We start from the raw sequence: 27,531 nt of genomic DNA, 5'->3' as shown, positions 1-27,531 counted from the left end.
GTCGAAAGACTGACTCCCGATACGCTTTTGTCATTGAGTGTGCTACGGCGGCATTTTTTGCCGCATATTTTGTGTATATTCCTCGTGAGCGCGTGCTCTCAGTATCTATACTACAAAAATAGTATAACCCTAAAAGGAAAGTCATTGATGCACCATATACGTAGTTCGACGAGCAGGAGTTTCTCGGAACTAGAGTTTGATCCTGTCTCCCGCAGCTGAGAGCGGCAGCGCAAGTAACTCATCACCACGTTTTTCGTTTATCAGCGCTGAAGTATGCATCTATGAAGCGCTTGCGTGTTCGACGGTCCGGAAATCACTACGGCACGACATTTCCCAATGGTAGTGATTGATAAACTTGACATGATAAGTATTTTCGCTCCGCTTATTATCATATTGCGCTTCCCTCGCCGGCGGATTGTGTGAACTTGGTAAATGTTAGACCATTGCGAACGTTTTGCCAGAATGTGGAGATGATCACTGCTTTCGATGTCCAGGTCTTGTGTGAAAAAAAAAAAGAGTGCAACTGTGAGACCGCTTTTTGTTTTATAGCGCTGTGCTCATTTGAGCCAATGGGCATTTATTAGAAACTAAGGTTGGCTATTACGTACGAGTGATGTACGAAATTCTCCTGTTAAATGCTGCACCATGGACCACTGCCTTCTTGCACGCTGTCAATAGCGTTCACTGATCTCTTAGGTGGCAGATTCCGCTTCGCAAAACAGTGATCTTTTGCCTATCGCAGTTTGATAAGTGGCGCTCGATGTCGCAAAGAAAATACGTTCTATCCACTTGAACACTGAGCATGGGAATCAGCTAGCTGTGATAACATCATAGTGGATGCTTCATACTTAAGAGCACACTTGAGCGATACGGCGTGCAGTAATGTGCATTTCCTTGGGGTTCTAAAGTCGTCAAACACAAAGTTGAGGCCTAAGTTCGAGGAGCGCAGCTATTGGACTCGGCCGACGATGACGCAGCGCTTTTGACGCCATAGTCCAATCGGCGCGCTCCGCGAACTTTCGGCTCCAACTTTGTGTTGGACGAGTTTAGAGCACTTGGCCTACTCGCTACCCCTTCAGCGCCACCACTAAAGCTTGCCGAAAATCCTGAGCTTAAAGCGACGGTGCAACGCATTTCATAGTTTCAGTAAATACAGCTTATAACTGATCCTTCAAATTGTAAGTTGCGAAAGACGCGTTCTTTTTTTTTTCTTCCACGCAATGGCAGTCGAAGGATAGAATAGAGAAACACGAGAGGAGTTCGCTCACTCAACTCGTAGCCAGAACAACGGACCATGTGATTTGGACATAAATCTATGCCGCCATTCTTCATGAAAACCCAGCGCTACCATTGGCAAAATAGAGGGCCGTACTACGATGAGCCCTAAAATGTGCTGAGTTCCACACATCGTTAGGGTTTAGCTATTCTAATTATAGTATCGATTGAACTCTAGCCACTACACGAATGTTTGTCAAGGCACTGATTGTTATGAGTCCGAATCGAGTGCTTAAAAAGGGCTGCTGCCCAATCTATGGCCCACATTAGGAAACCCACCGTGGCTGACATTCATCGGAACCCACGTTGCGTATTAGAATTGCCAAAAAAGGAACTGAAAAAAAAAAGTTTCACACTTATATTCGAAATTACACCGTGACAAAGACTCCTCTTGGTGAGTGGCGTTGCGGGCGAGTATGCTCGCGTTACATAGTGTCAGTAAGCTTGCGTGAATCCAGAAACATTGCGCGCCAATATCGTCGGACCGCGACTCAAAGCACGTGGAGCGAAGGCGCGCGCTGAAAACCCCAAGGATCCTGGGTCCAATTCATGCGACCTGGAAGACAAGACCTGCGTCATTACCTCCCAAAACGTCATCACCTCCGAAACGTCATCACAATGCCAATCCACGCACCGCCCCCTAGCGGGTCTCGTAGCGTCTCAAAACAAGCGTGACGCAAGTGTGCGGCGACGCCAGAAAGAAACGCGTCTACCGCATTGCGGCCCCTCTTGTCCCTCTTCAGCTTGTTTTTTTCCGCTCGAGGCGTGTCGAGGATTTACCAATAATGACGTCATGGGCCTTGTCTGTGATCAAGTCAGCTTTCTAGTGCACAGGCTATAGTTATTGGGCGTGGCGTTGGCCCGTGCTGATCTGAGCGAGCATCGAATATACAGGAGTGCGATCGCGGTATCACTACTGCACTACCATACATTAAAGTCCCCAAGCTATGCGGAGAGCAAGTCGCCTGCTTCTTCAGCAGGAGATGACGTCGGAACGAGGCCGAACTCTGATTGGCTCCGATTGAAGGATAGTGGGTAGACGTCAAAGGAAGCTGCCTTGAAGTCTACCCACTATCCTTCAATCGAAATCAATCAGAGTCCGGCGTTCTGTCGTCACCACGACCCCGGCAAAGGAAGCAGACCCACCTGCACTCCGTATAAGACCTATGCGCTGTTTCCAAACAAGTCCGCATTTGCCCACAGTAGGTGTGATTACTACGCTTGCGCAGCAAGCGGATCCAAGTCAAGGGATTATTCCGCGTATCTACCAGGACGACAGCAGCGCCACCGCAGCCGCGTGACGTCAACGTTTGTGTGGACTCACTGACCGCTCAAGGAACGCATGTTGCGGCGACCATCGGCGCCTGCTAACGCTCCATGGCCAATGAGATAGCGATGTATGCTAATAAGAGCGCCGAAGAACAAATAAGTGAGGAAGGAGTGTGAACGTGTCAGCCCATGCCATGCGCTTCTTAAAGTGCCTTCGCTGAGGTCGCCGGTGCAGTGGTACTGCACCAGCAACATTTCTTTTGGACAGAGGTGACACCAGACCTGCATAAGGACTGACGAACTTCCCGCCCTTTAAAAGTATAACGCAACGCACAATGGATACAATAAGAAGAGAGAAGGAATCCTCAATCGTTGACATTCGACGTCGCTACTTTCGCTTTGGTGTCCTGAACGTACAAAGCAGATATCAATTTTAAACGTACTTGTTGATGGGCTAGTTGGTGATAAACGTTTTGAACCATGGCTAAAAGCGGTAAAAAAAGCAACAGAAGAGAGAAGACAAACTCAGGCGCCCGTGTTTGTTTTATCTCCTCGTGTTCGTCTTTTTAGCGTTTTCGACCATGGTTCGAAACAGATATAAGAGGCGACGCTTGGATTATCTGAACCATCTTACTTCCCGCCGTGGCAATCCAACCGAGTGATAGACAAAGAGCGGTGTTTCCAGTCAAGCAAATTCAGCATTTCTTTTTGTTGGCGCAAAAAGGGGCAAAGCCTTCTGCACCCCCCCCTCCCCCTTCCTCTCGCCTGACGGTGTGACTCAGTGCTGCGGCGGTCATGTCGCTAATACAATAGCGGCTGACCAAAAAAAAAAAAAAAGACAGGTCTACTTGCTATTTAACGGCTCATTTTTCTAGCTATCAAAGGGCACGGCTAAGGCTAACTGAATATCTCCGAAAGATGAAGCTCGTGATATTCGCCTTTCTGCTGAACCTTGTCTGGTGTCGGAAACCCGGTAAGTATTCTGAACCTTTTTTTATTTATAAATCTGAAAAGCTGGGCATAAACTTGAGCAAAATACTATTCAGAAGCTCTGTTTAGGTTATAAGCCGTTAGAGGGTGTTTCAGCTTTTTATGCATAGGTTGATGCTTTCAAACGAACGATATTTTACGTTTAGCTAAACATATTCTGTATGTTTTGTTGGTACTTGCGAACCTCAACTTAATCGGGGCAGTTAAGAATAAACCCTCTGTACTATAGTTTCAAAATATTTCATATGTGGCTCGTTGTACTATTTACGAAAATCTTGATAATGTTACCGTAGCCAGCAGCGTGCGTGTGAGTAAACAATCAGAAATCATAAGTTCATATCAATACATAAACTGTGATCTGTTTCTTCTTTGTTCCTCTTTTGGACACATTTTAGGAGTATATCAAATTTATCACAATTTATCATCTGGAAAAACTTTTCCCAGATGTGATAATCCCGCTGAAGTCCTTACATAGCGTGGTAATCATTAGAAATTCATAAATTTCTGAAACTAATTGGACTTCGAAAATTAATATCGCGGACTATTTGTTTATGCGTTCGTTTTCGACTTGGAACTTGAGTCAAAGACCAAAAATTTGATCTTTGACTTTTGTTTTAATAAAAAAAAAGCTATGCCTTTGTAAGCAATTGAAGTCCTAAATTTACGAAACTGTGACGATTGCAAAACAAAATTAAAAAGACAACAATATCTGAACCGGATAAAGTCATTTGCGAGGCATTTTCGCATGAGGCATCAATGGGAGGACAAGTGTACAAGCGTGCTGTCACTAGCACTCACAAATAAAAAGTCGTTTTTTTTTTCTCGTTTATTTTTTTAAGCAAGCACCCACATAGGCGGTAGTAATAATATGCTGTTTAAAATAAAACTTCAGTTTTGAGTGCGCTTCCTCTCTTTCTCTTTGTTGGTCCCTGTTTACTCGGCGCTTTTCTTCCAAGCTGTGTTCCAACTAGGCCCTGTTTATATCTTAATACAAAACATTATTTTTCAGCCGGATGCGGGAGGCCGTCGATCGAACCTTTCATAGAGCCCGAAGACCGCATTTATGGCGGTAGGGTCGCCGTGCCGGGAAGCTGGCCTTGGCAAGCACAGTTGCAACAGCGCGGCCGCGGACATATTTGCGGCGGTTCCCTGATCAGCGATCAGCACGTCTTGACTGCCGCACACTGCGTCTGGTGAGGGGACATTGTAGAGTGCTAAAACTATACGGCCGCAAGTTCGTCTGCTTCTTTTACATAGGTTGTGGTGATGTCAGAACGCTGAGCTCTTATTGGCTGATTGAAAACATTAGTGGGTAGGGACCTCAGGGCATTCATCATTGAGGTCTACCCGCTATTCTTTCAATCAAAGCCAGTCAGAGCTCGGCGTCGTTCGGATGTCACCATAACTGCAGCGCAAGAAGCAGACAACTTGCTCTCCGAAGAGTCACCGAGAACGGAAGAAACGCTGTGTGTGTCTTATTATGTCCACAGTCCTTACTTTACGATATCTTTTTCGCTGTTATTATTAGCTGATTCATAAATCTCATTGCCTACGGATTGACAAAAAAAAAATGCTCAAAACTCTCCCCACCCTACGCTTCTTTTTTTTTTTTTTAACCTCTTAGGGACTATCGGTGACTTCAGCGAAATCGACAGCATCTAGCGGCTGTAGGATAGAGAGTGGTGGCTGCAAGTTCGCTCAGCAGCACTCTCGAGCAAATAACGACAGGCTTGCTATAAAGGGCGTCTCAGCCGAGACTGGGTGAAAGAAAGCCCTGCCAAAGCCAACGCACGAGCTGAGCAGGACTCAAACCGCGTATCAAGACGCTCGCGTGCCCCGCCTTTGCATCGCTTTCGTCCCACCAGTCTCAGCTGAGACGCTGTTCTAGCAAGCCGGCCCAGACATTCACACCACCTGGCGGCGATTTTTTTTCATTATGCACCACGTGGAGTTTATTGTTTTTATTTTGCGGTATGCGCGTCAGTTAGTAATATATAGAGACTCCAGAATTAATATTAGCCCTGTAAATCGAGCAAGAAGAAACCGCACTTGCACATAGCTATAGATGGCTAAATCAGTGCTGAATCTTGCAAGTTTGTGAGTGTTATTTTTCGCAAGAGCAAAATTGCACCTCAAAATATCGCAAGCAAAAATGCACCACTAAAATTCCCTTTGGTGCATGTTCGAGCTTTCTACGAAAAAGTGTTGATTTTGCGGGCTCGTTTTGCAGTGCTAGAATTCATTGTAAGAACCCTATATCTGTTCGCACCGGCTTTCTTTTTTGAATTAGGGGAACACGGCCGGCAAGCTTGAAGATTCACCTCGGTTCACACCGGCGCCTAAGACGAGAACCAGCGGAGCTTGTTGTCGACGTCCATGAAATTTGCATCCATCCTGCTTCTCGTGCCAGCCTCCCAGCGGTAACAAAACAAAATGGCGGTCCTTTCGATGACAAAACAAACACGATTGCTTCCCTCAAAACACTGTTAGAGCGCTGCTTTGATAGATGCTATTCATTTCTCAGAGTAGAAATTCTGGAGTGCATATGTTTCCACTATATACGCGAGAGAACAACTGCCCGCTATCTAGGGAGCAGCTCAGATAATCACGAGGCTGAATCTACATTGAAAACCAAAGAGGCTGAATTTGCATTCAGAACTAAAAAACACCACTGCGCTGCGTCACTGAGCATAGTGAAGGGTCATACTGACTGCCAAAGCGAAGAATGCTTTTTAATGCGTTAGGATTAAAACGCTCTTTCTGGCAAAAACCCGGCGGCATCTTTCGTTTCTCAGCGCCGGGGAGAGAGGGAGAAGATGAGAGAGGGCGATTAGTGGGACGCTCCCGTTGCCCCGAAGCGCTGACGTCGGCATGAGTTAACCCCTCCCTCTCTTCTGCTCTGGCGAACTGACAGACACCGCCGAATCTCTTTCAAAACGAGCGCTTTCGTTTTCGTGAGTCCCGCGCGCAGTTGGCTCTAAGCCAGAGAGGAGGCGGCGCCGCGCAACGTCTTCTAAAAAACAAAACCGTACTGCTGAATGAGACTGCGTCATCAGAGAAGGCGAACGCTGGACGAAGACGTGGACACGAGGACTGCGTCAGCGCTCGGCTTCCAATCAAGTTTGAGCGGAACGTTGACGCAACCGTCGTGTCACATCTCTGTCCAGCGTTGGTCTTCTCTGATGACGCCATCTCCTTCAGCACCAGGGCTTTGTTATCTAAGAGGTGTTTCTACTGCGCGTTGGAATGCGGGGCGTGCTCAGTCACCACACTGCCGTCGCCGGTTGTTCTTCGCTCTGGGTTTCCGTAGTAGTGGTGCGTGGGTTGTGATCAGTGTGTGCAGTTAAAACGATGAATGCGGTTCCCTCCACGAGTGGTGTAGATGTGTCTTTCCACGAGAGATACGGATGACCTTATCGAAGGGCGTCGACGTACTCTAAGAGGCAAAGCACAGAAAGTGTGTGTGTGTGTATGGGGGGGGGGGGGGGGGTGAACAAATCACCGGAAGATCCATTATTGACTTTTAGGGAATCAATTAGAAAGACCCTTGCAAAACGCTAGCCCTGACCCCGTAACGAAACCAAAACAGCCAACAAAAAATAGAGAGGACGCAAAAGATAAAGCCAAAAGAGAAAATTGAAGTGGTCTGCGTTAGCGTTTCAGAAAGGGGAACGTGTGTAGTGATTCATATCGTTACCCTAATGCATTCCCAAAGTATACACCAATGGATCCTCATGCAGCTTTTTTAGACGTTAGCGTATTTTGAATTTCCTAATTCCCTAACGTTCTGCGTAAGTAACAGCGACTGGCTTTCTCAAGTGCTTTGCTCCAAAGTAGACGTGTCAGATATCTTGCAATGTACGCTATTCTATAAAACCCTTTTCTGACTAAAGTCGCTTGTACCATTACAACAGCAATTGAGGATCCGCGCCGTAAGGGCGTCATTTTGTCACTCATATAAAACGCACTCTTTGTCGAAGATTACAACCAGAGATGAGCATCTGTCGATGCCTCGTGTTTTTTGTTTTTTTTTTCAAGTTTCGCACTTACGAAATTAGAGCTCCGCCTAATCAAAAAAATTCGCTTCGTATCCCTAGAGATTAGTCGAAGCGTTTGTTTTGAGCACCGGCTGTTAGTTGGAACCTCCCCGGGAAAATGCGTGGTCGTCCAAGGCCAAAACTACCGGTGACGTCGTCAGCTACATTGTCAATCACGTGATAGCTTCGAGCTCCCACACATGAAAATTTCAAGCCGCGCCAGACGCCGCCGCTGCTGTAGTCGGCGTCCATTCATGAAGGCTCATCCGCCTCAAGAGTCGAGACTGGCAAATCCCCTCCACCTCCCCTGCTCGCTTTTAAGGTCGGAGGCGAAACAAAAGCGAGAGAACGCATTCTACGGATAAACAAGCGCGCCAGGTGCGCACAGACCTGACTTGCACACCGTATGGGCGAACATTTTCTCAGAAATTATGCCACGAGATAACAGCCGTCGCTGCAGCACACGTTTCGTGATAGCCTAAATACACCTCGATTTTTGTCTTCATGTAGGCAGAGCCTCTCTTCCAATGTATGATCCTACGATAAACTATAAATAGGCGAGACGTGTAAATGTCAATCACGCAGCCGTTGATTTAGCCCTTGTTGAAAGGTAAAAATTTATTTTCCCGTGCGCAACTGGTGACAACGAATTGTTGGCATTTTCTTAACAGTCACACACGGCAAACGTTAAAGTTTCCAGCTAAACCATCGATGTAAAGTGAATAATAACGTTCTCAGCTATTGTACACTTACTGCAAATAAATAATATAAAAAATAAAAAAAACGACGGGCGTGGCGAAAAAATGTTTGGGCATTTTATGCGGACTTATCGGCGAATGCACCTGGATTAATTACAGACTTAGGGAACGATTTTTGCACGTCTGAAACTCTACGATAGGCCCTCCAGTACGAACTGCGATTGTGTGAGCCCTCTGCCGTGGCACATGCGCAGTTCGTATTGGAGGGCCTATCGTAGAGTATTCAATATGCAAAAACGGTTCCCCAAAACTTTCTATTAGCGTCGCCGCAATAATGCCGTGTTCGAGATTCGGAACACCCTGCGTTTCTTCAGCTGTATCTGACTATACGGAGCGCAAGTTCTTCTGCCTCTTGCGCAGGGATTGCGGTGACGTCAGAACGACGAGCTCTGGATGGCTTTGATTGGAAGGATAGTGGGTAGACCTCGAGACAGCTAGCACTGAAGTCTGCCCAATATCATTTCAATCAGAGCAAATCTGAACTCTGCGTTTAGACGTCACCGGAACCCATGCGCAAAAGGCAGACAAACTTGCGCTCAGCATAGGGTCACATTATGGGCGGCAATGTGAATCGGCACCCGTCAGCTACAATGGCCAATTTTATTTTCTATCTGACCAGCCGTGCAGATAACCGAAGAAGCCTGTGAGTCATTAGATAAAAATTTAGATAAAACGGACAGCCCCAAGGTTTTCAATCGATTAGTCGGGAACCTCGATTTATTTGTATTGTAATTTCGTGAGTAATTTCTGATTGTTTTATTTAAATTACTATTGGAAGGTGTACATTTTTTTAATACTGGCAATACCGTGATTGTGGGCAGAAAATCCCTTTATGTCTAGTTCTGAGAGTGAGCTTAAAACAATGCTGAGATTCCTTAACTGGTTCCACCATTTGCAATACAGTATGAGCATGGGGAAGCGTTTGGGTCACGTAAGGGGCAACGATTTGTTTGGCCTAGAAGAAAAGTCTGTATCGAACACGGCAACTTGTGAGCGACGTCACTTTGAATGCAAGTCACGGGAGATGTAATTGATTACTTTAGATTTTAGAAGTCAAATCCGTCCAGCACTATCAGGCGACAGCATGCCGTAGCAAGCACCAGCCATGATTCGTGCCGTGACGCATGTAGTAGAGACATGACCCCAACAGACCACCTTCTTTTCGCAGGGTTTAGGGCAGGACATCGCAATCATCAAGTTGAAGAGCAAGGTGAACACGACGACGACCATACAGCCAGTGTGCTTGCCCGAAAACCACGAAGAACTGTCCAATACATCGAAGGTGTTCGTTCTTGGTTGGGGAGAGACAGAACGTAAGACTACTCAAGAATATCTCGACACATTCATTTGAAAACAGACACCCTAAGAAATGCCCGTACGTCTGCTCCTGCCACCCTCCCCCCTTCCTCCCCTTCCATTTACAGAGCCCTTCGAGAGCTAATCACTATGCTTATAAAAACTGGAGATCACGGGTTCCTTTTTTTAATTGCCTTTTTTACATTTTAAAAACCTTAACATGCAATGTATATATAGGGTCTCTATGCTATAGAGGCCCTACATTGTGAGGACATGACTGAAGGGCACATCAAGACGCTTTTGGTAATATTCATGATCGTCAGAGCCATGTCAAAAAGTTGTTATTTCTTTTCAAAGGTCCGGTAAATCAGATATATTTTATTTAAACCAAATGTATTTGACAGAAATCAATATTATTTGATATAAATAACATTGATTTATATCACTATAGGTATTAAATTGTGCTTCGGAATCACTGGATGTATATTTGAACACGACTGACTGCTCCATCCGTCAGACCACTGAAAACAATTAAAAATAATAAATTACTGTTAATTTAAACTACCGTTTAATGAACACCTTTTTATCGAGTGAACACCGCCATAATAGAACTAAAGCAGCTTGGCATTTTTAGTTTTTGCAAAAGCTTTCTTTCTTATTTTGCGTTCAGATTCTTTTTTTACAATAAGAGATCCCTTTTTTCTCTTTGTCTTTTTCATTCGTATTTACTTGCAGTGGGACGTTACGTAATTGACGCGCAAAGTGGATGGCAGAAAAAAGCTCACTGTTCCGATTTTCTCAGAAGACCAATTTCTGCTTTGTGTTCGTGTTCGAACTGAGATAAATATTTCTCGCTTAATGATTTTAAATACAATACAAATGAACAGGGAAATCATCAAGTGACACAAAAACGCTAAATAAGAAAACATATGGCTAAATACGTAAAACACCGCCATATCGGTTTCCATGGGAAACCGATATGGCGGTGTTTCACAAGCTCACGTCACGCTAGGTCTTTTAGGGCAGACTTCACTGTCAGGGAGAACCCTGACAGTGAATCACAAAGATCGACTTTCGATTATTTTGCGTGATAGAAGGTGCACGGGCACTTTTTAGGCTATCCACTCTAAGAACCGTCTGTGAGTTTACGTTCCCGCAGAACAGATAGGCAGCCATCATGGCGAATAGTAGAAGGTTTCCAGCAAAGGCGAAACTCAGAGTACGATTAGACACCAAAAATGCTGCGCAGTATCAATGAACACGATGTTTCAAAAGAAATATTTAAACTTCGTATTTTCCTTTTTTTTTAATCCAGTTGTATTTACTTTTTTGAGGTTATCATTCGCTAAGATCATTCTATTTTTTTTTCGTGACTGGCTGTTTCTTCGTCCAGCGGAAAAGAGCACTGAGACTTCTTTAATTGAGTATATTACGCGTAGTCAAAATTTCGTGGTTTCTAAATGACGTAAAGGGATTCCTGCACTTTTTTTTATATCGTTGGTCACGTATCTTGATATTTGTGATTTGCGTTACATTGGACAGAAAAAAATAATAACAACTGAAGAAAAGTATTTTAGGGGGCAATACGAGTTGATGTTGATTAAACATGATAATCTATAACCCTAAGATTAGAGGGAAAGACGACGATGAAGGAGAGGAAGAAGAGAAGTCTCAAACCGAGCTGAGCTGTGTTCAAGGTGTGGCTGTGTTTGAGACTCTTGTTCTTGTTCTCTTTCGTCGTTGTCTTTTTCGCTAGTCTTGGGGTTATAGTTTATTATGTTTAAAAACAACTGTTCTGAATAAGTAACGTGTGGCTTATTAATCTAACATTTGGTATAATTGAAGCTTTATTTCCAGCCCCTAAACATGTGATAGGAACTGGACATTTAAGAAACGAAAATCGCGATAAAGTGTTTCCACAGTGAACGACATCCCTCTTTTTAATACGTTTTTATTCAAGTGGTTGATTCTCGTAACAAACAGCATCAGAAACAGATATTTTGCATTGAATCTTATTTATGCGCAGGTGAGATTGCGTGTGTGTGTGTGTGTGTGTTTATATTTTGTGACTGCAACTGTTCTCAATAGCGAACGTTTAAGCATACTCCAATTTCTCACGTGCCCCTTATGTGTATCTTATTAGATTATGAAGATGCAGCCATTTTTATTTTATTTCAGCCATTATTACAGCAACAGAAGACTGTAGCGCACTCAGAGCATAAATATCAATTTTCGCTGTAATAAAATAAGTCAGGTTTGAGAAATGCTAATCGCAACATCGAACACAAACCATTAAAAACATGCTCATACTTCAGAGCACAAAAAAGACGGCACACCGTCAAAATCGATCCACTCAAACAAACAACACTCACGCAGCGCTGACTGTCAACTCTGGGATATATTGAACATCATCTTCGTTACCTTTTTCTCTTACGCAATAAAAGAAGAAAAAAATAAGAATTTATCTAGGAAGATCAGAGAGAGAAGATTAGGAAGAAAAAGGAGTCAAGAAAATAAAAATACAAAACGAAAAGAAGAAAGATGTGAAAGAGAATAAGATCAAGTCCGACTATCGTAAAAGTTACTAAGGAGGTTTTTCTAAACAATCAAAGTATTTTTTGGTCAAGGTAATCGACTGGGTACTAACACATAATCCATCTAGCAGGTCTATGGTAGCGGCTTCGATAAATTCTTACTTAGTTGCCCAGATGACCTGAGTTAGCGTTAATGGCGTTTGTTGTTATTTCCTCGAAGCCTATCGTTAAGACAGCGACCCGTCTGCCTGGCGTAACACTTCCCACAGGTAATAGGGAAAGAATATATCACACCTTCTGCACAGGAAACGAACTCGGTCTTGTGGTTATTGTTGCAGCACTCTGGTAGAATAGATGGATCATTCATCCGCTTGCATAGGCTGGAAAGCTTTTGCGGAGCAGCAAAAACAACGTCAACGTTGACTCTACTTGCTACCTTTTTAAGCTTGTGAAACAGGTTGTGAAGATAAAGCACCATAACAGGCCTTATATTGCATTCTCTTGTTCTGTGGTTAGTATAGCTTCCGCTTGCTTGACCTCCTTAACTAGGCATTCAGAGACTGAAACTAATAACGACAAAGGTTATCCTGCTAACACCAATCGGGTTATTTGCGTTTTGAAGCTCATATCGGTCATGTGCACGCCGGATTTCTTGAGAGAGTTTTTTAGGCAAAGTTTAGCAATGCCTCGTTTGACAAGTTTTGAGTGTGCGGAACTATGATTAAGTAGTGGCTTCTTTGCCCTCGTTTCATAGGACCAGCAGATGTGACGACTTTTAAGAAACAATCGAAGGTCTAAGAATCGTATTGAATACTTGACCGGAAGTTCGTGGGTAAGTTTTAACGAATCAAGGCATTTTTGGTTGGTAGAAAGAACATCGGCCACCAAGCCCTACCGAAAATTCCGGTATAACTTTTCGCTATCCGGATTATGGAACCGGAAATCTATCTGGATTCTATCTGGACTCTATCTGGAATTTAGGTTTTCAGAAATTATTCCTTTGTTCTCAATCTGGATTTCGGGTTTCCAGTAACAAATTCCCGGTTCCATATTCCGGATAGGGAAAGTTATACCGCATTTTTCGGTAGGGAGGTGGCGAAGGTGCTATCTTTGCTGTCAAGAAAAGCCAAGTAGTCATCAAGGTACCGAAACACACGCACTATTTTTGAACTGTCAAGGTTTTGCTGTAACATTCTGTTGTGGAAGGCAAGAAAGATGTCACTGAGCACAGAAGCTATCAGGAACCTATGCATATTCCTGTTTTTTTTTAATATGTTAAGCCATTCCAGGTGGCAAACGTAGAATGCAAGTAGGTGAATATTAGTTTCAGAAAGCCCTTGATGGACAACCCTGCTGCATTTTGAAAGGTTATGACAAAAAAGGAGTCAACATTCTGCGTTTGCCACCTGGAATGGCTTAACATATTTTTAAAAAAACGCGAATATGTATAGGTTCCTGTACAGCTCCTGTGCTCAGTGACCTCTTTCTGGCCTCCCACAACAGAATCCTACAGCAAAACCTTAACAGTTAAGAAATAGTGTGTGTCTTGCGGTACGCGGATGACTAGATGGTTCTTTTTGACAGTACCTTCCCCAGCTTGGTGGCCAATATTCTTTCCACCTTCCAAAAATGCCTTGATCCGTTGAAACTTACCCACGAACTTCCGGTCGAGTATTCAATACAATTCTTAGACCTTCGATTGTTTCTTAAAAGCCGTCACATCTGCTGGTCTCATAAACCGAGGGCAAAAAAGCCACTACTTAATCATAGTTCCGTACACTCAAAACATGTTAAACGAGGCATTGCTAAACTTTGATAAAAAAACTCTCTCAAAAAATCCTGCGTGCACATGACCTATATGAGCTTCAAACGCAAATCACACAATTGGTTTCAGCAGGATACCCTTCGTAATTATAAATTCAGTCTCTGAAGGCCTACTTAAGGAGTTCAACCAAGCATAGGCTACTAATCACAAACCAAGAAAACTCACTATAAGGCCTGTCATAGTGCCTTATATTCACAATTTGTCCCACAAGCTTTAAAAAGTAGCAAGTAGACTAAACATCGCCGTTGTTTTCTTTGCTCCGCAAAAACCTTCCAGCCTATGCAAGCGGATGAATGGGCCATCTATTCCACCAGGGCGCTGCAACAAAAACCACAAGACCAAGTTCATTTCTTGTGAAGAAGGAGTGATATATTCTTTCCCCTCTTGCCTGTGGGAAGCGTTACGTCGGGCAGACGGGTAGCTGTCTTAACAATAGGCTTCGAGAACATAACAACAACGCCATTAACGCTAACTCAGGTCGTCTGGGCATTCACTGCAGAGATTTTGGATGCTCCCCCTTCTAGACAATTGCACAATACTGGGACGAAGCAAGAACAAACTAACTAGAGAAACTATCGAAGCCGCTAGAATAGACCTGCTAGATGGATTATGTCATAGTATCCCGTCAATTACCTTATTAAAAAAAGTTAGATTATTAAGGAAAACGTCCTTAGTAACTTTTACCGTAGTAGGACTTGATCTTATTCTCTTTCATTTTTTCTTTTTTCTTTTTTTTTTCTTGACTATTTTTTCTTCGTTATCTTCTCTCCATTTCCTTTTATTTATCAATTTCTTTTTTTCTTCTCAGTTCTTTTGGGTTAATTTTTATTTTCTTCTCCTTTTTAGTGCGTCAGAGTAAAAGATAACGAAGATGATGTTTAATATATCGCAGAGTTGACAATCAGCGCTGGGTTCTTTCTTTGTGTGGATCTGATTTGATGGTGTGCTGTCTTTTGTGCGCTGTGAAATATAAACGTGATTAAACAACTCGCCCAAGCTGGAGCATTGACCTTAAAAACACTTTTAAAGACTTTCATCTATTAGGTAATACTAATTCTCTGCATTTGCGAACCTTATGAAGGCGACGTACATATATTTAATGAAGAACAAAATAAGACAACCTGAACGAACCAACGGAGCCACAGGTGCCTTTTCAAGATAAGGCAGTCAATCTTTTCTACGCGGTATACCACTTGTAGTGATTTGTATTTCTATACATTTCAACGTGCATTTCTTCCTTTTTGTTTTCCATCAGGCAGCCGAGGTTCACCAGTACTGAAACAGACTAGGGTGCAGTACTTATCAAACAGTGATTGCAGAGCTAGAGGAGTAACAGTAATTTCACAAATATTCTGCGGAGGTCATGTGCATGGCAGCACCTGCAGGGTGAGTACAAATGTGCGAAGGCTTCAGGACTTTCAGGTCACTGAATTCTTGAAGTGTCTTTACATTTATTCTTCGTCGACTCAACATATGCGAGAGAGTTTCGTAGAAAATAACCTCGAAGAAAGTGCGACTAGATATTACGTTGTAATTGGAGGAATCAAAGCAGTTAATAAAGTTGACAAAAAATGTGTTGGTACGACTAACATTTGTCAATAGCAATCTTGTGGGCGTTACCCGAAAAAAAAGTAACGAAATACGTTACTTTTTACTTCCAAATAAAAAAAACGCGTTACCGCCCAAACTTATCTTAAAATAAATGTAACGATTTACCGTTACCGTTAAAAAGTAACGGACGTTACTCTTGCGTTACTTTTCTAATTGCGAATTAAACGTTTTACTCATTTGACGTTACAAGTATGCATAAGTCGTAAGCGCTGGGAACTCAAAACTCTATAGGGATTAACGCATAGAAACGCAAAAAAAAATTTAAATTAGATTTTTTAGTTTTTAAAAAAAATATAGAAGTAATGCAATTACGTACCACATTACGGCGAAATAAGTAAGGAAAGTACTTTACGCGTAACTGTTTCAGGAATGTAACAAGTACGCTACAACCTTACCGAAAAGAGTTACGGTTACCGGTTGCACCATGACTACTAACTTGTTATCGCCAACGCTGGCATAAAGCATTTAGGTAGCAATTTGGGCAAGTTCGTTCATGATCACCTAAAAAAGCGCCAAAAACACACAAAGACAAGGAAGTAAACAAACGAGAGCGCACTCGCAACAGGTTTTTTTTTATTTGTGAAAACAAATCCTATATACATATTTGAACTAACACATAATCTCTCCTAAGTTCTGTGTAACCTCCGCAACAAAAAGAAATAGTCATTTACCGATAAGGAAATGGACTTATCGCTTAAGCATTTTTTTGCCCTCTGACTGGATTCCGAAGGCCCCATGCAGCTCTCTAGAAACCCTATCCGTGTATCTAGCCAGAAATCTGGTGTCGTTAAATGACGAGGCACATGGGCAGCGACTGCAGTGATTCGCAAGAGGTCCCGATGGAGTGGCTTTTGTCACCACGGTGTGCTCATGTGCACGATCACAGAAGCACCTTCCCGTCTTGCCGATAAAATACGAGCTACGTGATGTTGGAATTTCGTAGACAACACCCGTAGTACACTCCGTGTATTTTGTGCGGTGCCTGGTATTACAGGGATCTTTCGATACAATGAGATTGTTGATCCTACGGCGCCGCCATGCCAGCTAATTGGCAGGAGTAAACAACACAGGCACATCGTAGCGCGAGGCAACTTTCTTAAGATTATGCGTGATTGTGTGCATTTACGTGATTAACACCGGCCTCGTCATATTCCTGTCGGAGGGCTGCCTCTGCAATCCTTTATTTTCTTTACCAGGCTCTCTGCCACCTCGAGCATAGTGCCCTTGGGGAGATCCGCTCTCTTAAGCCTCGCAACCTGTTTATCGAGACTTGCTTGTGCACTATGCCTGCAGGATGTTTTAAGGACCGTTCCTAGACACACAGACACAATGCTTCTTTTCACAACTTTGAAATAAGCAGAGCTATACACGGGAATGGCCTTTTTTACCTTGGCGGGTACGTCCAACAAATGTGGTCCTTCTGGAGGCTTAGCGAAGGTCGAGGAACTGCAACTGTATTTGACTTTCCAGCAAGAAACTAAAACTGGACATGTCCTTTACGGCAAAAACTCATAAAGCGGGGGTCTCCTTCAGGGTTAATGTTACCGAGGAGAATTCATGGCTGTATAACGTTGCCTACTTCACCTGTAAACATTTGACGGCCCTCAATTTTCATGACCCGTTTGTGGTGCAAAATTCTGATTACATAATTCAATTGTTGAGAGAGTGTCCACAGGGGAATGCGAAGGGATTTCTCTGTCGACGTCGAAGACCTTTTCTATTCAGTTCCTCACGACCCCCTGTTTCTGTCTATGAGAGAGTGCATTGACAAAGAACGATAATCTTCCGTTCAAGAGTTCCTGTAGGATTACCGCTGACCATTTTTTTTAGCTTTTTACATATTACTTGAAGCTCACATTTTTTTATGGGGATATCTTTGGAAAAAAAGGGCATTTGTATTGGCTCTAGTTTGGCACCTGTGTTGTGCAACGTTTCTCTCAGTGCGTGCGGAAAAGCCATCGCAAAAGAAACTACGGGTCTCTAGCAGGTTCAACATATTCAGATTTGTGGATGATTTCCTTACTCTGAGTAATCAGGCTGACGCACTAGAATTTGAAGTGAGGGAAATGTTGGAGGTGTTTAGGACATGTGGCAGTGGGGTACACTTTACTCATGTGGAGCCAAGGTGGGGACAGTTGCAGTTCCTGGACCTTCGGTTAAGTCTCCAGAAGGACCACATTTGCTGGACGTACAAGCCAAGGTCAAAAAGGGCCACTTCCCGTATAGCTCTGCTCATTCCAAATTTGCGAATAGGAACATTGACTTTATGTGTCCAAAAACGGCTCTTAAATATTTTTACAGGCATAGCGCACAAGAAAGTTTCGATAAACAGGTTGCAGGCTTAAGAGAGCGGGGTTCCCTCAGGGCACCCTGGTCGTGCTGGCAGAGAGCCTGGTAAACACGATTAAAGGATTACTGAGGCAGCCCAGCGACAGGAATAGAACGAGGGAGGTGTTAGTCATGTATATGCACACAGTAACACATAATTTTAAGAAAGTTACCTCGCGCTACCAGGTGCCTTTGGTGTTTACTACTCCAAATAAGCTGGCGTGGCTGCGCCGTAGGATAAACAATCGCATTGTATCGAAAGATGCGTCTGATACCAGACACTGCACCAAATACACGGAGTGTACTACGGGTGTTGTCTTCGAAATTCCAACATCATGCGGCTCGTCTTATATCGAGCATTCGGGAAGGTGCTTCAATGATCGTGCATGTGAACACGCCGCGACGACGAAAGTCAGTCCATCGCGACATCTTGCCAATCACTGCAGTTGTTGCACATGTGCTCCGTCATTTGGCGACTCCAGATTTCTGTACTCGCCGTCAGGTTTCTTTATCAATCCGAAGAGAGGAGGAAAGTGCGGGTAGAGTGGTTGATGAACCCTCTCCCCTAGCATTGACTGCATTGCCACAGAAAGCTGACCGCGAGTATAGACTTTTGCAGAAATCGCCTCGTGCGCGCTGCCATCTTTGTCTGCTGGGCTGTGGAACGCCTTCCAAGCATGCGCCGTTGATCTGCTGTGCGGTATATCGGACGTTGCGCGTGCGTCCACAGCTCAATGACTCAGCATTTTTTGCCGGCTCGCTTCGTTCGAGACTGCCGCTGGAAAGGTCTATAGACCGACACGCGGCCCTGACGTCACGTAGCTGCACTCTTAGAAAAAAGGGTCATTATAGTCCTCCCTAAAGGAAGGAACCCTCTTGACACATATGTTCCTTCAGAAAGGGAGAAACTTTCGTCCCTAAAGCAGGGGAGCAAAAGTTCCTCCGTCGCCTGAATCTCATTATGGCGGCCACGAATCGAGCAAATCGAGCTCAATAAGGCTTAACGAGAACACTAAGTCTATTGTACGGAGCAAGAGGAGCAGCAAATAAAAACGCAACAAGAGCTTTCCGCGAACTGTATTTATTTCCGAAGCCGGCTTCCCCCTGCAGGTAAAGAAACTTACGTTTCGAAAGCATGCAGTCACTCAGTCTTCTCATCGTCAGCAGTGCGATGTTAAAGGGTAACTGCAAAGAAAAAAAAGTTTTTTTTAAAATAGCCTAATTGGGACAAGCATGTCAAAAAACAAATTTTCCGCGAGAAAAAAACATTTTTTACAGCAATATTTATTGCGTGAGACTCATTTTAGTTTGCGGCTATTTCGTCTGTTTTAAATCGCGCGCCACGAAGTTGTGATTATGTGACGTCAATCCCAAAAGGTTCTCATTGGCTAAGAGTTTGATTGACAGCTTAGATCCGGTTGTTAAACCTTTGTTATATGTTGCTATTTCCTTTTGAGCGGCATATTTTTACGTTTAAAGAATAACCCATGTGATGAGAGTTATTATTCTTTACAAAAAGTTTACAAGACGGGCACTTCCGTTTGGATTGATACAAACAAAAGCTTCGCCATTCTTTCATGGCCGCCGAAGTCTCTGCTCCCGCCTGTCTCGCCTACCTCGACTAATCATTTCGCCGTAGTGATCAGTGTTTCGTCGTTTCGTGCTGACCCAGGTGCTTGAGTGAGACTTCTTGAAGTGAAGTAGTGTGTGTTTAGCAGCTGTCGCAGGTGTTAGTGATAGGAAGCGACGCGGGGTTTTGGCTTTCATAGGGCGGTTCTTTCGTTTTCCTCTTTGCTTGCTTAGCGTGCTTTTTTTTTTTTTTGCTTGTTTGCGCGTGCAAATGCTGACTTTTTGGAGATGTCAGATGTGTGATCCCGACAATGAGCCTTCCAGCAGCGATGTCGCCCCGAAAGGAATGCTATTTGGCTGGAGGCAATCGGGCGTTCGCGTAGCGACCAACGTGTCTAGTTACGTTCTCGTCATATCGCTCTGGAGGCCGTCGAGATTCGCCCCGTGTGCACCTAACGTCCGCGACTAGACAGACAATAAAAAAGCACTATGTCCACTACGTAAAAATGGTCTCAGTTCATGCATCTGTAGGCAGGTACGAAATCGTGCCCAAATTTATTCACACCGCACGATGCAACACGCTGTACAAACGCAGTCCAACACGAAGCATAAAAACGGCAGATTTAGGACACCAATTCGGAGTCCATTGTTCAATTAAAACACTTGAAAACGGCCGCAGCTTTTTACTCACGGCATGCGTCGGGAAACTTCCACATTTTGAAACACAACGAGGCAGATTTACTTTTAAAAACGCTCCCAGCGTCCTCCCGGACCAGTTTGACTGGATCAGCTGACGACGACGGGACTTAACTGGTTGAACGTCAACCCCACAACAACCAATTTGCGCTCCGTGTTAGCACCGCATTACACACACCACGAACGTTTCAGCTCTGTCGCATCGCCGTGTTGCACCAAACAGAACGAGATCGCCGAAACCAACGCAGCGCTGTCGTGAACCTTGGCTTGTGGTTGCGCACTCGTGGATTCTGTGACTCCCTTCGCTTTCAAAGCGCGCACGACGATTACAAACGATACTTTCCGTCTTCCGGGAACATCACAGGGGCACTTCTCCGGTGACGTCTTCGCTACATATTCTCGCAAACCGCGTCAAACCAAAACAATACCGCGGTACCGCGGCCTGGCGTAGTTGCCAGATCTTGCCGGAAGTCGAGACGCTGCGTCGTTCAACCAGTTCAACTCCGCAACGCAAGGAGAGTGAGGGGCGGGGCGTACTCCTCTTCCGCGGGGGTCGAAAGAGCGGGAGTTTCAAATGTGGACAGGTTCTGACTCTACTAAATTACGTCCTGTGGCGTAAATATTGATACAAAAAATAATTTTTTTCGCGGAACATTTGTTTTGTGACATGCTTGTCCCAATTAGGCTGTTTAAAAAAAAAACTTTTTTTTCTTTGCAGTTACCCTTTAAACGAAGGCAACCCGCATACAGTTTGCGCACTTTATGTCTTACCTTTGCTATTCCTCGAGCCACAATTCCTTTGTCAACCGTTGCGTCAACCGCATATCACGGAGGAGTGGTAAACCATTCGCCCGCAAAACCAAAAGCCGCTCTCAAAAAAAGCAAATCCGAAGCAACCTATTGGCTTATGTCAGCACGGTAACACGAAATTATAGCGTAGCTGCGTAGCGTAAAAGGATGTTAAATCGCTTGCCACCAGATGGCAGGGTCAAGCAGAGTAATCGCAAGTAGCTACGCTAGGTGGCGCTTGGTACCGCCCAATTTATGTTCTACAAGAAAAAAAAATTTTTTTTCGTTAGCATTGCGTGGTGTTATCTTCGGGTACCTCTATTATACACACATATAGACATATTACGCATACTACAAACATCATACGAACTTACATAGAGCGCATGCACATGCATCGCACATACATACATCGATTCAACAGCACACTAACCCGATCACTACAACTGAGCTCTGCGTTTCCGTCTTTTATAGTTGTCGTCTTGAACGTACGGAATTTTTCGGTGACTCCCTAAGCAATAAAAAATATTCCCAGCATGTTGATTTATTTCCGGCACTGTCATACATCTTAGAGTATTTTTAATGGCTCAGGGGATGAATCTCTTATTAAAAAGAAAACGCTCGATCATGCCGTAATTATTTGAAAGCCAATACGTCGAGCCACTGCAATGTGGTTCCAAGCCAGAGTTTGTTTCCCCGCACGGCACTTCGTAGTCAGTATTTTCTATTGTAGTGTTTGTTTTTCTATTTGTGCGGTTCGCGCACGGCTGCAATTGCCGTCTTTAATTAATCTTTGTAGAGCAGATATTCACTCAGCTGGAAGTGATGCTTCACGGGCAGAGAAATCGCTTTTCGATCAACTTGAATGCAGTGAAAGTCGCGGCTTGCGGCAGGTGTTAAGTGTACAGAGCTACGCCGTAGCGAGCTCGAAATCTTCTAGCGCTCATCCCAGCGCACAACTTGGAGGGCAGTTTCTCCAGGAATTTAAACAGTAAAATAAAGGATAGCGGTTTTTTTTTTAATGCTAAACTTTCATAGTAAATATACCTACTTTCTGTCATAATTTCGTACTGTTCACTCTTTTCCCCAGAGCGCAATCGCTCCCGGGGACCGAGAGTCACATTGGCCACTGTACGATAGGAGCTTACCGTTCAGACCAGCGTTCCAACATGACTATCCACACGTTGATCGACTGCCCCTAATCCCTCAAGGGATCTTAAACTCTTTAATGTAAAGCGGAATGTCATCCTGCGACATCCCGTCCCCTCCGATCACGGCCCGACCAGCGGCATCAATGCCCGACAGTTTACGTCATCTCATCTTGTTGTTACACCACTGATACGCGAACACACGGTCACATCGGCAATAATTCGTCTTCTGTTCACTACGCACAACACTGCCATCACGATGTTGCTGACACGCAGAAATACAGAACCACGTTGAACGCCGGTTGGCGCTCGGCAAGGGAAAACAGAACCGAACTCAGCCCGGAAGGCACCTAGGCAGCCGGCAGGAAAACCTGCCTGCCTTGGACGCAGTTCCTGCGATTTCCAGAACGTCGAAAACGTCCACACAGTTCCGCGTAATTTCGCTACTGTAGCTCCGCGTGGGTCCCGCTCATAGAGATCATACATGCTAACTCTAGAGGAAAAGGTCCGCCATTTTCCCATACATTCTGGCTGCCGCAAGCGGCGGATCATGCAGGCAGACCCTCGGGGTCCCAAACACGGTTACATCATCAGAGCAGTTTCGTGAACTTCAACAATCCACGAACTTACTGGTGGAAAGATATTCGCGTTCCTTTCGAAGCTTTCTTTTTGCATTGCGCGCAGATGTACGGCCTCGCGTTAACGCTAAACTAAACCATATACCCAACTTCGCTGGTGGGGCGCGGCTGGGCGCAGTTGAGGAATACGAAACTGCGCAACCACCAGATTTCCGAGATTTCGACAGAAGGGAAGTTAATGCAGCGTAATGACTTTATTGCTTTTTATAAGCGTTAGAATAGCTCAGAATTTAGCTTACAACGTTAAATTATCACTGTTTATATTGCTGAGAGTTTTCACTCTTCGCGTTTGCCATAGCAACGTTGCTTTCTTTCTCTCGTGTTCTGTCGCTCTCTTTCGCGATCGTTCACTCGGGACCCCGGGTGTCGGCGCACGGGATTTGCCACTCCTCCTCACCCACCTTTACCCCCCTGGTCCCGCTCCTGCAATCCAGAGACGGCCATCTTACCCAGTGTACGTAGCGCTGCTGGCACTGCTCCGGAACTTCGCTGTTTCTAGCGGCTTCGTTTACTAAATGGATAACATTAGTGGTAAAAACGTCAATTCAACCGGAATGTTCTGCACGTTTGGACTAGACGACGGAATTACAGGCGGCTTTTGCTGCTGCTGAAGTTCAAACAACTCAATAACTTTACTAAACAACGTGCGCTACGTGCTCGAAAAACGAAACCGAAAGAAGATGAGTCGGGAGGGCGAAAGCTTCCTCCCGTCTGCTTGGAGAAGGAGGAAAACGTCTCGTTCCTCCCTGTTTCTCGTGTCCGCTTGGGGGCGCGTCAGTAGAAGGGAGGAAGACCGCGCCGTTGCTACCTTTCTCCTCCATTTTTTCTTAGAGTGTGCGGTGGCGCTGTCGACGGCATGGCGCATGCGCAGATGCTTCCCTTCACGCGAATTCGCTTTCTACGCACGCGCGGTGCCCACACCTGGTGTGGGCAAACGCGGACTTGTTTGTAAACAGCGTGTCGGTGTATAGATACAGGTATGATGTTTCTAAAAAGCTGGATGAGGCCTTTGAAATCCAGGCAAAGGGCAAAAAATGCATTAGCGATATGTCAATTTTTTTTATCGGTGAATGAGTATTTCTTGTTGTTGCGGAGGTTACACGGAACTTAGCAGAGATTCTCTGTTAGTTCAAATATATGCATATAAATGATTATATTTCACAAATAAAAACCAGTTGCGAGTGCGCTCAGGTCTATCTATTTCCTCGTCCTTTTGTTTTTCGGCGATTTTTTAGGTACTGGCTTATAGTTTTCGAGACACCCTAGACATGACATTTAACGTCATTGCACTTTTTATTTACAAATCTCAGAGCTTTCTTAGCAATTTCTTTCAATTGTCGAGTAGGTGCACACGCTATACGATTTGCATGAGATTTCAAAACAAAACATTTCTCCAGGCGGAAAACACACACATAACTTTACGTTTTCAAATTTGATTCATTACTATGACTCTGCAAATGTTTGTAGGATTGAAACGATAAGACAAAGACCGGCCTGACGAAAATGCTTACGCAACGCTCTCCTATGATTTCAAAAATATTGTTTGTTTTCCAATGTAACAACGCCAGGTTAGTGCCAGAACGGTTCGTATGTTCCGCAGACTAATTCGAACGTATGTGCCAAGTGGTCTATTTTATTAACTATTATCAGTCATTCCGCTTTCTATACAAATGTTTAAAGCATTACCATCGAACCGAATAACACCCTTCTACGAAAATGTCTGGATTGTCCCCACAATTTCCAGATCACAGGCACTTCAATTGAAATTAGTATGTATTTAAAGCAGCGGCTGTTTAGAAGAAGAAATAACTATATTTTTCGGGCCGCTCAGAGAAAGTACGCATTGCGGAAAGTCGAAACTCTGCGAAATTATGAAGCTAGCGGTGGGTATAGAACGAGAAAGTTTTGTGTGCATGACCTTACCTGCATCAAACGACGAAAACCGTAGGATCAAATTTTTCTCTTACCCTACTTGTACCTAACATAATATCACAACAAAAAGGACACTGCAGGTGACTTGATGATTTAACTCGATGAAACCAAATTTTAGGTAATATAGATAACGCAACCGCATCTCTTGCTGCCAACTGTTTTCTACTAATATTGCCGCGTGTCTGGCGAAGTTCGCAACTAACGTAGCTGCTATTCATGGAACGATGTTCGAACCCAGTTCTGCCCGTTAATTTTGTTTCTTTTTTCAAAACTACAAACTTCTGGAAAGTTTCAAGCCATTATCGGCTGTCCTCGTTTATTCTGTTTCAAACTATCCTTGAACAAATGACGCGAAATTGCATTATGATTCGCTGCTTCGGAGACTAGCTCTTTCGTCGCCGTTGCACAATGCACGGTTCCTTTTTGCTCAACCTTTTAAGCACACGTCCGCCTTATAAAACGTGTATTTTCAGTTTGACATTCCTCTATTATTTTTCATATGTGAGAATATAAAGATCCCATGCGTCCAGAAGGTCACTTATTGTTTCTAAGATGTTGAGTTCAGGTGTAAGTCGGCTAGCTCAAGATAGAATTTGCGTCTTTTCCTTGTATACCTTGGTCTCGCTAACTTTAGCTTTTCGTCACTACATCTAGCGCCACACGCAAACAGACTTGCAGCATTCTAAAACACGTAGTTAATTTACAAAGGTAAAGAAAACGCTGTTCTTTCTTCTATCAAACAGCTAGTAAGGCCGTTTACTCGTAGAACAAAAGCTTGCACATAAAAAAAAAGAGATACTTGACTTTTGGCTTTTTTTTCTTTTATTTCAGGGCGACAGCGGTGGACCTGTTGTGCACAGAAATGACGGCGTGTGGTCGCAACATGGCATTGTCAGCGGAGGGCCCTTTAATTGTGGATGGTCATACGCACCGCAGTTTTTTCTCAAAGTGTCATCCTACATTGAAGACTTCATTGCACCTTACATAAATCCCAATACAAGTCGCGAGAAAATTCGGAGTATATGCAGACTAGTTAGCTCGTAAGATGCCATGAAGCACCAAATGGACCGCAGTTGTGTACTCGTTTAACTTAATGAAAAATTGATCTCTATGCTGATTTATGCAACACAATTGATGGGCGATTGTGTCGCATACGTAAAATGGACTACAACATTGACTAGTTGTATAGGCGACGTGACGTTAACCTTCCTGCTAAACTTAGAAAATTAAAGAAATTGTCGTAAAGTCAACGTGACATCAGGTTACGCGACGTCAGTTTCCCTTCTAAGTTTAGCGGGGAAGCTAAATTAGTGTGTAGGTCACGGGCAGACTTGTGCTCGTCACTTGAAAAATGAGATGGATCACAATTACAAATTACCAAGCCTCAAAAGAAATTAATTACAGTTACAAATTGCTTTCGCTGAAAGTAACAAATTACTTTTCTCGTTATATTACAAATTACTTTCACGTTACTTTTTCCGTACACTTATCGAGAAAACGATAGATACAATTTTGAGTTTTTTCAAAAATATTCTGCAGCAATACTTTTCATTTCTTATACGCCTGTCTTATGGTTGCTCTTGTAAAAATAAAATATTGCATTCAAAAGAAATAAGTGTAGGTTCACTCCGTTCACCTGTAAGCTGACAAGGCACCGAAAGCTGCAACCACACCCGCCATCCGGGTAGCTTACGGCCTCCGGAAAATATCCCTGGAATTGTGGAGACAAAGCTAGCGGTGCGCAGGCTCAGTAGCAGCGTCTTCCTCCGCAACAAAGTTCGGAGCTAAAGAAGCGATCTACGAAAGCTCCCTTTGACTCAGTTGTTTCGCCTGTTATTCACGAGAAAATAAAAAATTGGTTCGAACGTTAAAATGTATAGCCAAAGCAGAATGCTGGCGTCCCAGCTTACCTTGGTGTTTTTCCGTACATCAGAGTTTGTTGTCCTTGCTGATGACAGTGGGTGTTTTTGGCAAGCAAAGTATGCACTGACACTATAAGATCCTGTTCTCCTGAATGCCCTGAATTTTTCACATCTCACTAAGGGATGGCCCTGGAGGCGACGGACTCTCCAGGACCTAAAACTCGATCAGTCCGAAAAAAAGTGGCGGTTACGGGTTATCGGTCGTTCATCGATTCTCACTTTCATACCAATATTCGTGGAGGCCATGGAGGACATAGACAGCGAGAGAAGCGGTGGCCATCAGTCACACCAAAACCATACGCGATCACACCACTTTTATGCGTTTTCTTTCTCCCACTGCCAGCACTGCTTAGATGGCCTAAGCCATCCTGCTTTATGTTGACCCCCCCGCTTTATGTTGACCCCCCGCCCCCCCCCCCTCCCCGCTTTATGTTGACAGTTGATTGCAAAGTGAGGAGTGGACTCGACCACCATACCCAGACAAGTAAACCAAAGAAGCACCGTCCATAACCTCAAAGACCACGCTCTTAGCCTCGCGCCGGGCGCTTTACAGCCGTGCCTCAAGAGCGTGATAAAATAAAGCAACGCACATTAGAAACAAAGCGAATTCGACCCTCTCGCGCTAGTCTACATCGTCTCTGACGCGAGTTGTGAATTGGCGAATCGAGGGGGTACGGACCTGCGTTTGATGCATGTGCAGGCGGCGGGAGACGTCGAAGAATTTGGAAAGGGTGAAATATATATATATTTGTATAAGACAAAAACAACTAAACACGAAGAGGTTTCTCTTGCCCGGAAAAAAAGAAGAGAAACAGAAAAACGCGATGGAAGACGACGGAGAGCCTACTCGACGTTGTCTTACTTGATTGTCGTCTTTCATATATGTGTACATGTTTTGCCCGTTTTTCTAGTGGCTC

The 27,531-nt window shown here is 44.2% G+C and overlaps 1 protein-coding gene across 1 annotated transcript in view; it reads left to right on the top strand.

The window, feature by feature from the left end:
* Positions 1-26,304, top strand: part of LOC120844653 (chymotrypsin-like elastase family member 2A) — a 59,153-nt gene extending 32,849 nt beyond the window's left edge. The window contains exons 2-6 of the mRNA XM_040216529.1: positions 4,544-4,727; positions 5,825-5,954; positions 9,498-9,642; positions 15,240-15,370; positions 25,524-26,304. Of these exons, the coding sequence (XP_040072463.1) occupies positions 4,544-4,727; positions 5,825-5,954; positions 9,498-9,642; positions 15,240-15,370; positions 25,524-25,736 (803 nt within the window). The 3' untranslated portion in view covers positions 25,737-26,304. The remainder of the gene's footprint in view (positions 1-4,543; positions 4,728-5,824; positions 5,955-9,497; positions 9,643-15,239; positions 15,371-25,523) is intronic.
* Positions 26,305-27,531: the final 1,227 nt, after the last annotated feature.

This window comes from Ixodes scapularis, unplaced genomic scaffold (genome assembly GCF_016920785.2).
Source record: "Ixodes scapularis isolate PalLabHiFi unplaced genomic scaffold, ASM1692078v2 PGA_scaffold1__304_contigs__length_218370807, whole genome shotgun sequence".
Taxonomy (NCBI): domain Eukaryota; kingdom Metazoa; phylum Arthropoda; class Arachnida; order Ixodida; family Ixodidae; genus Ixodes; species Ixodes scapularis.
Note: the sequence above shows the minus strand (reverse complement) of the source record. Positions and strands in the feature narration are given on the sequence as shown.